We start from the raw sequence: 16,064 nt of genomic DNA on the forward strand, positions 1-16,064 counted from the left end.
AAATGAGCTAGTAGCCATGAGGGGTTGAGCTGCCACCTGGGGTTAGCCAATGACACTTCTTTATCCACGTGCTTAATTCATGGTGCTGGGGAATGAGAAGAGACAGGAGCTGGAAATGTACATTTGTAGTCCAGAAATCCCACACTATCATGGGCTCCATCAAAAAAAAAAAGTGTAACCAGCATGTCAAGGGAGGTGATCCTGCCCCTCTGCTCTGCCCTTGTGATTCCCCCTGGAGTGCTGTGTCCAGCTCTGGGGTCCTCAGATCAAGACAGACATTTACCTTTTGGAGCAAGTCTTGAGGAGGGCCATGAAGATAGTCAGAGACCTGAAGAACCTCTTCTATGGAAACAAGCTGAGGGAGCTGGGGTTGCCCACCCTGGCGAGGAAAAAGGCTCTGGAGTGACCTTACTGTAACCTCCCAGTGCCTAAAGGTGGCCTACAGGAAAGCCAGAGGGGGACTTTTGAAAAGGGCAGGAAATTATAGCACAAAGAAGAATGGCTTTAAACTGAAATAAGACAGATTTAAATTGGATATTAGGATCAAATTCTTTGCTGTGGTCTTGGAAATGCACTGGAACAGGTTTCTCAGAGAAGCTGTGGATGTCTTATGACTAGAAGTGTCCAAGGCCAGGTTGGAAGTGGCTCTGAGCAGCCTTGTAAAGTCGAAGGTTTCCATGGCAAGTTATTTATAGCAACATGATCTTTAAAATTCCTTCCAATCCAAACCATTCTGTGATTCCATAGTAATTACCAAAATTGCCAAGGACACAAACATTTTGAAAATCACAGTTTTAAACTTCAAGGACGACCTTCACTCCTCACAGGAAGTTAGTTAGTCATTACCAGGTTTATTCATTTGGGTTTAAAGTGCCCTCAAAGCTGATGACTTTAAGATACTTCATTTACTCACCTTTGCTTGCATTCTGAAAGAAAGACAAATAAAAATTATTATCCTCAATCAGAAATATCACTTCCAGCTCCAGGTCTGAAGCGACAAAGCCATTTGATATAAACTGATATCATTACATCTACTTTAATGAAATACTGCTTTTGTAGCACCAGTCAGATTGCTTCTAGCTCTCCTTACAAAGATTTAAGGCATCATGGGAAATATCAATGTAGTGCTCTATGAGATTACTGATGCTGCATAGCAGACAATTAAGCTGAAAGGGCCGGTGTGATGATGACCCATCACTTTGCAATCTGCTCTGTACATCATTCTCACTAATGCCCTAACTTACTCATGAGAGTCTGAAATGTTCTGCTGACTTTTTACATTCAAAAATTATATATTATAAAACATTATAGCTTCCCTGTTTTCAAGAGGAAAGGGAGAGGGGAAAGAAAGAGAAAAAAGTCAACAATAAAATGTTTCTGGATAATGTTTCTGGACAAAGGGAGTTTAGATATACAGTGATGACTCAAGTATATGTTTTACAAATGTAAACAACACATCTGTGCAATACATCATCAGCTAATAGCATGAATTTGGTGAAAACATTACTATAGCTATTAAAAAGGGCTTTATAGGAAAAAGACAGACATTACTTGACTAAGCAATGATATCAACATTAACATAATCTTTCCTGAGAAAACAAGATATCTCTTCAGATTGATCTCTTAGCAAAGTCAATTATTTGAAAGAGTTAATAATAATTTAGTACTCTGAAGCACTAAAGTTCTGATGTAAAGATCATTGGAGCATTTCACTATCAATGAATGCTGCCCTGACTAGAAGTACAAAATTCAGGATCTGCAGTTTAGTGCAGCTTGAAGAACAAATTAGGAACTTCATACCAACATCAGAGGAAAACCTGTAATTAGAACAGTCTTTGAACATACTTGTTTCACCCTCACTGCTATGATTACCATAAGAATCTATTATCCTTGTGTTCCATATTTTTCTCTCCTAATATTTCCTATTAAAATGTATGTTTCATCATCTTTTGAAGTTACTTTAAAACAAAAAATCATCAGAATGGTAACTATTTTATTTTTTGAATAAAGCCTACAGTTGGTGATTTAGATATTTTTTACCTTATTCATATAGGAGAGCAAGGTTAGATTATGAAAGGAGGGAGAAGAAAGAGATAAAGAGGAGAAGATGGGGAAGAAGGGGGAAGGGAAAGAGGACAAGGAGGAGGAGGTTGAGAAGGAAGAAGGCATGACATTGCACCTCCAAACTAGCATCTGACACTGTCTTAACAAGATAAATTACTATTTATAAAACTTCATGGCTACATTAGCCTAAATAAAACTAAAGGTTATATTGGTGTAATTTAAGAAATTTTAAAAGACTATTAGAAATATTAAGTCATAACATTCTAGTGACCTTTCTTGCCACCATACTGTAAAGGATGTCTCTACATACAGCCTTCAAGTACTCCTTCAGACTATGAATTTTGTCTGCTCTTTCTTGAGCAGCAGCAGAAGGCAGAATGGGACCTCCATGATGGAAAACAGAAGAGTAAATTGATAGAATTAAACCCAGGAAAGGCCATCTAGAAACCTGAGAGACAGTAATGAAATTCCAAGAAACACTCAAAAAGTGCAGAAATAAATGCAAGGAACAGGACACTAGAATTTGGGCTTTTTGAATAACATGATTTTTGCCAAAGAAATCCTGCCATTCTTATCTGCTAAGTAAGAGGCTCAAATTGCTTATCAATTCCAATAATCCACAGAGGTTATCCTGAGCTTCAACAGCTCTGAGTGTTTCCTGTAAACTTGGCAGGGAAGGCTAAACACAGATACCTCATTTAAGGACCTGTGTAACTGGATCTTGCAGTCTATACTGCCAAGCAGTGTCCCAGACACAAGAAAATGGGGACATGTGAGCCTCAGTTTCTGAGTTAGTAGTGATAAATTCTTCCTTGGAAAGAAAGGAAGGAAGGAAAGGAAGGAAATTGAAAAACAGACAGAGAAAAGAACTGTGTATAGTTCAGAAACTTGGTGAGCACAATTAAAGTAGAAAGAAGGAGTTATTTTAATTTCTATTTAAATTTAGAAAACATGGAGTGTTTGCAGAGGAGGATGCTACCAAAACAAAATTTTTCAGAAGGAGTGAAACAAAGCATCTTACTGCCTCATTTTTACCTGAACACTAGTATTCTTGTACTTTGCTGAGGTCACTTTATGGGTCTTTGAACACTAAAATTACTTTTAAAAATTTATATTCAAAATGGCTTTTGCATGTCTTCTTTGAGCACCATGTGAGGTGAATGACATAAAAGTCAGCCAGGATTCATTTTATTAATTGATGCAAAGAGATTAGATTCTAGATATTAGGCTTGTATAACGAGGCTCTGTTTGTGCCCCAGAGAGTTTCTGAGCCCTATTGTTCTGCACTGGAAACACTGCAGACACTTGATACTTTTCCTATTCCATGGCACCAAATACCAAAACCATAATAAATTACAGTTTATACTAATGGTCTTTTTGTATATCTTATTCCAAATTAGATCTATTTTAAAATAGAAGCAATTTAAAATAAGATATCTAAACACTAAATACTGGAAAGAAACAGCCATCTGCAGACAGTTGCTAATTACACAGCTATTTTACTGTTTTCTTTCTTCCAAGAAAAAAGATATTTGAGGATACTTTACCTATGTGTACAATTTAGACTGCAAATTGGAAACTTTAAACCCTTTAAAATTTTGTTTGTGCCACTGCCTTGACTTAAAAAGCAAAGCTAGAATTTAAAAAAAATAGCCCACTGAGAACCATTCTCTAGATAATAAGCAAAATATACGGGTAAACTTTTCCAGCACTGGAAAATGGGCATTACTGAAGGTTTTCTGTTTTTAAGGTAAGGTAAAAACTGATCCCAGTCTCTCTGTTCACAGAGTTTTAGAAATTCAGCCATCACTACAGGTAAATTCAGGAGAAACTCTGCATCTGGAGCTGGCAAATCTGTTGAAATCACATATATGATTTCTTAATTATCCTACTTTAATAGGATTTACTAGCATCTGACCTTATGAATTCTCATTTTTTATATATTCATTGAGAAGAAGTGCCACAGCTTCCATTTAATAATGAGAATTTCCACAAGATTTCTCTTCTGATCAGCAAACTTTGGAGACTGAGGGGTTCACCTCATAGCTGGCAACTTTGATAAGACAGAAGCAGAACCACTAGATCCAAAGGGATAGCACCAGAAATAATGATTAAACTTTGTAGCCCAGAAAGATATGCTCTTGCAAAATATGACATTCCTTTAGCTACCTCTCTCTTAAGGCATTGTAGGAGTTCAAATGGAACTTATAAATAGGTTAAATAAAAGTTATATTAATCCCTACCTAGATAGCAGTAAACATTTATTCAAATTCATCCAATTAAGAATGATCTGCTACTGTCTGATTGGTGATAGAATATAGGTTTTCCAACATTCTATCCCCTTACCACAAAGTCTCCTAATTCAAACATTATTTCTTCTTGTAAGCTAGCAGAAAAAAAAAAAAGGTTTAATTTTTAATTGGTAGCTATTTTGAATTCTGAACCCATTACCTATATGATAAGGAAGACCCAAAAAGTAAATGCACAAAAACTGCAGGGATGATGAGGGAGGATAGTAATTCCCTATCTTTTGGGAATTCTGGTTGGGAGCAGGGCCACAAATTCTCTTTATAATACTAGAAATACCAGTTTGACAGCAAAGGAAATAAGAATTTGAAAGGTGAAAAATTCCATCAGCTTCAGGTCTGTAAACCTGTATAGAAGTACAACAAATAATTTCTCATTCCAATCAATTAATAGTAAGACAAGACCAGAGTATGGCTGAACAGTCAACAAAACTAACACAGTTAACAAAAAAATCACTGAAATGAATTATCAGGTTTCTAAAAATATCCTGTTCAGTTACCAAGGCAATATAGAGATGTAGAACAAATTAAGGTTTTAAGGAAACTTTTAGAAAAGGTAACTCATAATCTCTGAATTCAATATTTCTCTCTTACTTGCAGTCTATTGTCTGAAAAAAACATACAGCATTAAGAACTGACATTACTTTTGAAATGCAGTTTAATAATATATTTTCTGCTTAAAAATTTCATGCTTTCAGCCAATAAGAGAGCAAATAGCCACATTCTTGAACTATTAAATGGAATGAAATATACAAATACACTGACTGTGAATATGAAGGTTATATTGTCATGATGAGTAAAGTGAAAATCTCCTCCACAAAGGAAGATAAGCCTTGGCCTGTGTGGCATGGATGACTACTATAAAAAACCTCACAAGGCAGATAGTCTTTTTCAATACCTCTGGACCAAGAACTCCATGTTTCTATTTTCACACCAATCTAAAAATTCAGCAGTATTGAGAAACTGTATGCAGTTGTTATTGCTAACTTCTGAATAGGTTCAATAAACAGTTACAGGGAATATTAAAAAATTAACTTCTTTTTTGGTGACACCATGCTAGCCCCATCACTGTTTAAATAATTTTATGTATAGCAATAAAATTATAATGACCTGATGTAAATATGTAAAAATGGTAGGGGATCAGCTGCAAACAACCTGCAAAGGTACTTTATTGTGGAGGAAAAGGGATAAAGATTATAGAGTAACAAAATCAGAATACTTTAACAGCATAAGTGTTGCTGGCATCATATTGTTGGTGTTTTTTGCTAGTCTTGTGTTACTCTTGTTACTGTAAATAAATATTTATTGTGAGACAACAGATTTCCTCAAGACTTTCATGCAAAAATTTGCTTTCAGGAGGTACTCGAAGGCATGGATGAAAAAGATTGAATTTACATTTTTAACAAAACTCAAAATTAAGAAAATATGCCAGACTTGTCCCTATACTGTTAAGAGTGCCATTCTCTGGCACTGAAAATTACTTTTGTACACATGATTGATTTCCTTTACCTTCCAAAAGAGAGCAGCAGCCTAGATAGACATTGCTCACCAGGACTGATCCTAGGCCTGTGGTAATTCTCAGCCTGTATCTGGGAATTGCAGTGAAAAAGGCTGGGTGACAAGGAAGCAAATATCTGACAGAAATCACAGTAAGGATCTAACAGTTGGAAAGGTTGGGGCACTGTGCTCGTGTAATAGTACCTCAAAGGTCCAGTTCAATTATACAGAAATGGCTGTATAAAGATTGCCCATGGAATTTTAGAACATGAAAGCTTTCCCAAATCTCCCATTATCTGCATCTTCTCCTCAACCAGGCTGCCCAGCTTGATTCACACTGGAGAATGAATATTGTGGTAGGGCACAAATGGTTTAATTAGGAAAGAAATACAATTATAAACTCCTATACTCCTCACTCTTTGAGTATTTACAGAGAGAACAACTTTCTGCCCAAGCAGTAATTTAACATCCACAACTTTTCCAAGAAGACAACTGAAACTTATGTGTAAGCAGCTAATGCTGTTTTTCAGAAGTAAAATAAGGCTAGATCATGACTGGCTGATATACATTAATCAAGGAGTAGAACATACAGAGAGATGGAATTGTCTTGAGTGCATGAGGCTGCTAAACAAATACTTCCTGGGCAAGACAATCCTCTTTCTTTCCTGAATCTTTTAAGAATTAAGTGACCCAAAACCCCAGTACTGAACTGGGAAAGGGCACCAACAGTTTGCCTGCTGACAGAAGCAGACCTTTATGTCTTTTCACATTAATTCAATATGTCACTGATTTCTAACAATAATAAAAATGCAGTTGTGGTATGAGCATTAGTACCTCAGGACCAGGCACAAGTGAATCCTAGACTATGAGATAAAAATAATGAACCCATGACACTTACTTACACCTAAAAAGTTGAAAAATTAGACTATTTTTCTTTCTCCTTTTTAATTATCTGCAGAAAATATGCAACATTTTATATATTTTAAATCATGCAAATGATATAAATTGTAAAAAAGGGCTCTTTTACGAGGTCAAACTTTTAAAACTTAATTTTTCTGATGATCTTTATAAATATATTTCTACATATCAATATAAATTTTATAGATTCATGAATTTATAAATATATTTCTAAAGTTCATTTATTTGTTCAATTAAAAAGTAACAGGCCTTTACCCCTTGAGGCAGAGAAGATTTTTTCTGAAAAAAGTCTGAAAAACTCATAAGCAAAACAACATTACAAGCACTACCAGAACAAAACAGAAGGTTTTGTACTGTAGGTAAGAAAAAAGGTTCTATGAAACTTGAAAGAATTTACCTTGACAAGAAGTCTGTGAAAGAGAGACGTACTGGATACCCATGTCGGATAATTTTGACCATGTCTAGAACACCAATGTACTGCAGTTGAGCAGACACATAAAAATTATCAAAAGTATCTGGCAGCTTGGAGTTATTAGGTTTTATACAATGAACCAAATGTGGTGTGCAGTTCTGCAGCTTCCCAATAATATCTGCAAGTGATTTCTGGGGGAAAACAAACAAACAAACAAACAAACAATTATCAATAATTACTGTGCAGGTAAGACAATTATTCAATACATATGTTCTTCCTAACTTTTTAACATCATTTTCTCAAAAGGGTTGACAGGTCATGCAAGTAGATTTCTCAAACACAAGACTTTTCTTTCTTCCATTGCCATTTGCAGAGGGTAATCCTGCCTTTTAAACATCTGGAAATTCTTTTGCAAATTTCTGTCCATAAGATGTTCACTGACCCTGAGTTGTATTGCCACAGTGGTTGGGCCCCCTCGTTCCAGTCTCTGAAGAAATGAGGATGTTCCTTTCTTTTTCAACAGCTGTGGAAGAGAAAAGCATACACACAACAATTTTATCTCAAGATAGGCAGTAGACCTTTATTGTCATTGTTGCAGTTGAAAAATGAATTGATGAAGGAAAAAAATTGTACAAACACTGTGCCATAGACAAGGATTGAGCTTCAGAAAGAAATAGAAGGTGGATAAATATCTTCAGGTATTTGCAGAGCCATGACTGGTGAGTAAGTTCTGATTTCAAAAGCAGCTACATACATTATAATGATAATACACTTTTTACAAATAACTGGGCAAATCAATGTGTTTCAGAACTTCATGGCAGAAGCAGGACTTGTGAAGTTAGTATCCCATAGAGTCTAGAAGTAGCAAAATTCTGTAACTCTGTAAGAAGGTGCCTTATGCCTTTGACAGGTGTTTAAGTCAGTAAATATAAGAGTACAGACAATTTTAAAAAATCTCAACAGCAAAACAATAATACAAATATTTTTTAAAACTCTTCTTATTTTTCTTGCACATCTGAACACAGTTAAACTTCTCTTTTTTATTACATTTTCACCAATTAGAGTCATAAATTATTAACAACTTCCTATCTCATTAGATCCAATGTTATCCCATACATCAGAATTGGGAGGGGAAAATGAATTTATTTTTGCTGCTCTACTTCCTATCCTTGAGACAGAAATGGCAATAATCATACTAAAAGTGGTCCCAGAATTTAGGGTCTTTTGTTAAATCTTCTACAGAAGGGCTAGCAAAATTATTGCATTCCAGGACTTGGCAAAGCTGTGAGATTTAAACTCCCTTATCAATGACAACCTTTCCACCTCTGACTATCCATTGCCTTTCTTCAGTCCACTTATCCCATAAAAATCCCTTTCTATTGAGTCAGCATATTCTGGCCTACTCCTTTTCCCAATTTTATCTAAAAAGCTTACATCTTCTCAGCTTGGCCCATTAAAGCCAAATGCTGTTAAAATATTGTAGTGCAAGCAATTTTCTACTCACCATGCTAAACTTTGGAGCTCTTTTTTATTTCACTTACTAGGATGCAATAAGATTTTAAAGGCAAATTCACTCTCAACTTCAAAACTAAAAAGTAAAAGACATCTGCTTGTTCCAGTTTTTCTCATAAAAGGATCCACTAGCATGCCAATGACACTTTTCAGTTAAAGTTTAAAAATAACTGGGGAATATAACCAAAATAAAATCTTCTTCACCTTACAGACAATGCTGTCACCCCTTCCTCTCAATATTTAAGTCAATAGTTCAAGATTGTTTCCTGGCTTAGTGGGAGATCTAGGAACAACACTTCAGATGCTAAAACTCCTGCCTGCTTGTCCATGTTACATACGACTTCCCATGGGAAAGAAAAATTTGTTTCAGAGTGAGAGAGAGAAAACAAATGAAAAATGAAAAAAAAGACAAAGACAAAAAATTAATTTAATTCAAACTCTCAAAACTTGGACATATTTAATTGTCACCTATGGGCTAAGGAAAAAGGCTATATCACCCTGTAATATACAGCTTCATATTGGAATATCTTGTACCTTTAATCTACCTGAAACCCCCCCCACATATATGTATTTGAAATCTCGGTTAAGAAGCTAAAAATCTCCTCCTAAAATTATCTAAAGACTTTTGCTGTATAAACTCTGAAACATACAAATTCTTCCAAAGTAAGTGTGGAGAAGACAACAGAGACAAAATGTGCACTGGGAAAAGATTAGGAAAAAAAAAGGGAGCAAGAGTTGATGTGAGCAAGAGTTGTGAGAGTATCAATGAAGATATTTTTTTATCTGAAAAGGGCACATGATCTTCATAAGTCACAGAGGCTTGAGCTGTCATCCCCAAATTCCTATGACTCCTTTGAGCTCCAAACTTCTGGCCAGTTAACAGATCTGTTCATGTCTACCGTAGAATGGATGCATTTCTGTTTTGGATTCTACCATTATAGCATTAGTTCAAAGAGGTATCCTTACTTATGCCATCATGCTCAGCAGCAAGAGTCATTTATGGAAAGGTAAACAAACACATAGCCATAATTATAGACATTTATAATTATATAACCTTTATTTAGCTAGGATTGAAGTGACAAGATGAAAGAGGAGGGGACTCACAACAAAATCCTCTTTGACTTTAACTTTCTCTAATTCCCTTCCCTGGATATGATGGAGCCTAGGTATCTTCCCATACACAGCACCATGTGTACCTTCCATTTCATGACTCCTACTGCCTACAGTATGATGTATGTTGTGACTCAAACTTCAGATATAAAAGGAATGTCAGTGTCTAGTTGATAATTTTTGCCTTAATGTCCCTCCTTCTCTCCCTCCTCTATTCTATTTTTTTTCCTTCTTTTTGTTGCCATTAACCTCTGAATACATGCCAATAAAAATACAGTGGTCATGATTTTCCAACTCATAATAATTTAAATGTTAAGCTGACAAGAAAAAGCCCCTTACATTGCATTTGCAATTACAATAAAAAAATAACAAACCTAACATTATTGCAGTCCACCACAGCAGATTTTCAAGGCTATGTTGAACAAGGGAAGGAATTACTTGGGACTGCACGGTTACAGATGTGGGCTTGATCCTTAATAGAATTTAAGCCCTTACCTACTTCCAGCTCCTGCATTGAGTGTCTATTCCAAAAAAAAAAGTGAGCGTTGCTTTTTGCCAGTGGAACAGCTTAGTTCCCTAAAGTTCTGCTCCAGTCCTGCAGGGCAGCACAGCACCTTGCTCAAATTAGGCCAACTTAGTATCAACAAAATGTTCTGTCTCACCTGCACAGCTCTTCTCAAAGCTTGCGCTTCAGAAGCAAAGCCATCCTTGTCTCTGCAGACAGATGAAGGATGAAGTCTTCCCACCTTCCAACTAATGCCTAAAGGTTTACAGCATTCTCAATGAATCTGAAATGTCTGACTTCAGATATCATGCTACCCAAAGGAATTGAATGTCTTCTGTCTCTCAAGAGAGTAACTACAGGTGAAAATCTATTCTGGACATGTCAAAACCATCATAATTTCAGAGATCCCAACTGTGCAGTATTTTGCCCTGGTTTGATTAGGCTTCTAACTCAGATATGCTTTTCATGATTTCTCCCATGTATGAGACTAGGATCTTTTTCAAGCTTTTTGGTAGCTTCCTCTAGGGAGCTGTTACTACAGTGGAAAGGCACCTAAAGGCACCTTGTAAGGCCTCAGCTGTTTTCTAAATATAGCCTTAAACCAACACCACTGGCTTCAGTTTTTTTTCAACTGAGATTACTGACAAGAACAGTAGTCAGGAATTATGCTGTTATCAGCAGGGGGACTATAAGGAAAGTCCCATTGCTAAAGCCTTCCACAATGACACATGAGTGCAGGCTCCTTAATCCCATGACAAAATCAATTTTATGCAGCTGTAAACCAAAAATAGAGTTGTAAAATTCAAGAAGCCTGGTGAGACAGCTAATGCAGAACTTGTAAAAAGTGTGTGCTTCTTTTGTAGAAGGATAAATTCCAAAGCTCTGTCATGAATTAACTCACAAAGTCACATTATTTCTTTTCAAGAGAGATGTTCCATGTTAATGAACAATTAATTTTCTGATAATCTTCCAAGTTTCTCTCCTGCTCCTCTCTCTTTTTTGTTTTTGTTTATGGTTTGTGGTTGGTGTTGGTTTGGGTTTTTTCTTTTAACTTTTTTGTCTGACTTAATTATCAGGAAAAGAGGTAAGTTCATAAATTAGGCATATTTTATTTGATTTAAAATTAACTGGGAAAATTTACTATAAGAGACCATTTTAAATAACAATGGTGGCCAAAATTTACATTTTGATCTTCATACAAAATCACAAAAAACTGTATTTATCAAACCAGAAATCTTCTCATGTTGACATAATGGCATTAAGATTTTATTTTTATACTTCCTATGTCTTAATTTACTCAACTATTCATCATAAAGTCTTTCAAGGAGACAAAACAATATATACAGACAAAAATTGGTAAGACTGCATTCACTGCTAATAAGCCCTAGAACCAGGCAATCCTGGAATGATTTAGGCTTGAAGGACCTCATCATCTTGTTTGACTTTCTGCTCCAAGAGTCCAAGAAAAATATTTCTGAACCACAATTGTTAGTGTTTGTAAATTAGAACCTTTCCTCACTTTTGCTGCTTTACTGTTGATAGTAAGTAGTAAATTATTTTAATAGCATAATGACTACAGAGAATGAAACAGAGAACAAGATGGCTCAGAGATGACAAAATAAAAGTCTTCAAGGAGCCAAGAGCAGAAAGAATTCTAAATTCTTACCTTGCTGAGTTCAATATACTTCTTCGCTTCTCCACTTGCACAGGTTACAGATGTTTTACTTAGCAAAGCTGCTTTACACCCTTTGATTTTAAGGGAATGATATGGAGGAACAAGTGATCCAGTTTGTGTCAGTTTGGATTGGAACAATTGATTGATGACCACATTTTCACTTGCTGGCAATAAAAAAATAGAAAGAAATGCATGAAGATAAAATATAAATTAGAAAATTATATATATTGTATTTGTCAGTGAAAAGACACATGGTAGGAGAGAATTAAATAAGTAAGCCTAAAACAAATGGAAAAATCAAAAAATGAGCACTATGAAAGAAAACTCAATATCTGAAAATTGTAACACTATTTTCATCAATTCAGATCCTGTGCTGAACAAAAAGAGGGCATAAACCAAAACCCTTCAGACCAATGTGTCTAAACTTAATTACTTATGGGATTATCACCTCTGAATTTTGTTCCATTACAGATTCCCTATTTATCCATATATTAAAGCAATGTAAGAGATGAGTTCTGCACAATTTCCTAACATGAAGTATTTAGGAACAACTAAGGCACTTGACAAAAATAAATTATAGACACTAATTGCACTAAATAATTATATATTCACAAAACATGAGAAGGGATTTTTAAAAAGAGCAAGGCAAAGAAGAGAACTGTAAAAAATTTGGTTTCTCTACATCAAGACCACAATTAAAAACACTTACAGAAAAAAGACAATGGCATAGATATATGTTATTACTTGTACGTATACTTCCAGGAGGTGCTTTTAAACAAACAACAAAAAAATATATATATATGAATTTTAAGACAGATAGTATACTTCATCCTAATTTCAGTCTGATTATCCTTTATAAATTTATGGTCACAGGATTTTTAAGATGAACATGATAATTACATCCTGCTTGTACTGCCACAGCACCAATAAGTGCAAGAACTCATGTGATACATCCTTAACCATGCTGAATTCCTGTGAAAGTTTTTTTTAATAACTAGAAAATTGGAATTATAATCACATACATAATACAAATAAGCAAAAAAAACCAGAAAGATGAATGGGATAAGCATCATTTTACCTGCTAATTAGCACAGCAGGTAAAAAATTTTCAGTTTGCTCTTCAGTAAATGTTTACAGGCTTCTTACTATATATGATAAATTGAATAGATTTTTTTCCCTTTTTCTGTGGAGATTGCTATTCCTTACTTTACAGGAACATTAAAATTATGAGGAAGATATGTAAGCAGATAATTGAAATTTTTTCAGCACAATCAGTGGGCATCAATACACATATGTTTAACAGCAATAAGTAAGATTAGGACAGGCATAGAAATTATGTCTTTTGAATTAAAACAGGTACATCCTATGTCAATAACCTCTCCTGATAATTTTCAGCAGGTATGTTCCACATTCCTACACATATATACAAATTACTTTTAATGTTATTATAATTAAAAGTTTTGATTGAGGAAACAAAATTCAATGAAAATCAAAGGATGCATGCACTTAAGTTATACATTACACAACTTATGAGACTGACTCTAAAGGGTATATGTCACTGACAGTTAACAGGTTTTAAGCCTAAGTCACTTAATAAAGAAGGCAGTTAGTCCTTAAAGTCCTTAAACTTACATGTTTGTAAATATTCTCCTCACAGAATTCATTAATATTATTATTGACTCCTCAGTTGTATATATATTCACTCTCATCGTATTAAACTCTTTATATCAAATCTCATCCTTCATTCTTGCTTTTTAATAGTTGCATAGCTGATTACACAAAACAGCAATGAAAGTGCAAAAGGGACTAAGTGAGAGAATGGAAGAATGCTCTCTCACATCAAATGTATTGGAAGTTGTCATACCTTCTCTTTGGTAGATTATCATATATATTCCAAGCATTAAGAACTATAATATCTCTAAAACTACAAGCAATATGCTTATATTCAATAAAATTTCTTTCATTTCTTTCTTCATTTGGAATGTATAATTTTTGCATCTAAAACACATCAATTATTTTATTAGGATGCTCAGTTAATTTTGCAGTAAAATTGTTAAAATGCAAAACATTTTAACAGCAGGCTGCTCCTTCTAAGGAAAGAAATATAAGTATATAATATATTAAGTAAAAAACACTACAGTGGTTGGAGACATGACACCTCAGGGTCATCTCTCTGGCAATTCTCTGAGGAAAACATTTTGTTTTTCCTCTCCAAAAAGGGAAAATTATACAAGTTATCATTAATCCAATTATTAATAATTATTAATTAATTAATTAATTAATTAATCACATGCATTATTATTATTATTAGGCATAATTATATAATATGAACACTGAAAGGCATTTAATTTTGCATTTCAATGGACATTTATATCTATTCACCGAAAAACATAAGAACGCCCACAAGTTACTGCTTTTAGAAGGGTACTCAAGCAGTGGAGTACATCCCACTGCCTCTGATTTTGGGAGCCCAATTTCCTTCTATTTTATGAGTTTTGTTTTTGCTGTAGTTCATACTCATTGTCTTCTGTAAGTCATTCTCACCCATCATATTACACCTTATTTTTCTTTACATCACATGATAAAGATGCTCTATCTTCATTAATCTAAAAGCTTTTAAATTAGAGCAAATTTCAAACAATACTGTATGCAAATACTTCATAAAGATGAGGGTGATTTTTTTTACTGGAAATAAAAAAATATATATTATATATATATATATAACACATATATATATATATACATATGTCTCTTAAAACTAAAATGAAAATAAAAATCAAGTCATAATATCTTGATTTCTTGCAACAGTAACCACAAAATCATTTACTTACTTTTCATTACAAATACGAGATTTTGTGAAAGGCAATCTTTATTTTTTTCTATCGCACCAGCGATTTCATATGTAACCTATAATAAAATATTGTGACATCATTAGTAATGACCAATGCATCTTTTAAAAATCTTACAGCAGTAGAAATGAAGCTATGTTTTTTTCCACCCAACAGTTAAAATCTGGCATCAGGTATTTTTGGCATTTTCTAAGTGCCTACAATGCTGACCAGAAGAACTGGTTGTTGAACATTATGTGCCTCTGCAGCTATACAGAAATTTCATTAGTCTGATTTTAAAACATTTCCATAATACAGGGCTTTGAATCAAATGTCTCCTACTGTAAAGCAGGAGACACTGAGCTAACAATGCTTTCCCTGGATGAGAAAGCCACTCCCAGCTCACGGATCTCCTTGTCAATGACATTAACCCCACTAATCATGACAAAGCAATCTGAGTCCAAACTCACACTCAGGACAATTTCCAACCATTGACATATCCTTTGGAGGTAAGTTCTGTCAATAGATTGTACACAAATCCCATTTACATTTCTAACAATTATGACATAAGAGTTTTGGTTCACCTCAGTTTCCTGCTGTTGTAATTTCAATAATAGACAGCTAGATTGTCCCTGCATCTGTCATCTGACTGCAGATAAATTCTAACACAAGGGATAGACACTCTAAAAATTGAGCAAAATCCAAATTCTAGCCAGAGGTGTTGAGGGTACATCCAAAATTAAGAAATATAACCAAATGTCTCTTTTAATACTGAGCCTATCCCTGAAGACATTGCATACAAAAAGAGCACTAAGACAAGAAAGCAGTTGGTTTTTTGGTTTTTTTTAAACCTTGTATGGGGGTGGATGAAAAACAACTAGTGAATTTACAGACTTTAGATGCAAGAAGCTCTGGCTTACATAGTAGTAGAACCCAAAGGGAATTTTTAAGTCAAAAAGAAAGAAAAATATAGATTTTAGTACTTGCATGCTTAGACAGGTATTACTGGAAACTTAGAATGCAGTTCAGTTTTATTTACCTTGGGACCATGTTTCTATCTAAAGCCTTCTTTAATTTTTTGTATTGGATCTATATCCTAAGCCCCTTAGGTGTTTGGGGAAATTTTATTCTTGTACATTTAATAAAGCTGTAAATATATAATTAAGATTAGTAACACTAATCAGTGCATTAATTTTCCATGGGGTCACTTGACAATTATGCAAAGCTATCTTGCTCA

The 16,064-nt window shown here is 34.5% G+C and overlaps 1 protein-coding gene across 7 annotated transcripts in view; it reads right to left on the bottom strand.

Moving 5' to 3' along the window:
- Positions 1 to 16,064, bottom strand: part of MYO16 (myosin XVI) — a 356,937-nt gene that overhangs the window by 78,219 nt on the left and 262,654 nt on the right. For all 7 annotated transcript variants that reach the window (XM_031503852.3, XM_021545590.4, XM_021545595.4 and 4 more), the window contains exons 24-27: positions 14,831 to 14,906; positions 11,991 to 12,163; positions 7,640 to 7,720; positions 7,183 to 7,388 (exon numbers count right to left, since the gene is read on the bottom strand). In XM_031503852.3, the coding sequence (XP_031359712.3) occupies positions 7,183 to 7,388; positions 7,640 to 7,720; positions 11,991 to 12,163; positions 14,831 to 14,906 (536 nt within the window). The remainder of the gene's footprint in view (positions 1 to 7,182; positions 7,389 to 7,639; positions 7,721 to 11,990; positions 12,164 to 14,830; positions 14,907 to 16,064) is intronic.

Source organism: Lonchura striata, chromosome 1 (assembly GCF_050655825.1).
Source record: "Lonchura striata isolate lonStrDom1 chromosome 1, ASM5065582v1, whole genome shotgun sequence".
In the NCBI taxonomy this organism is placed as follows: domain Eukaryota; kingdom Metazoa; phylum Chordata; class Aves; order Passeriformes; family Estrildidae; genus Lonchura; species Lonchura striata.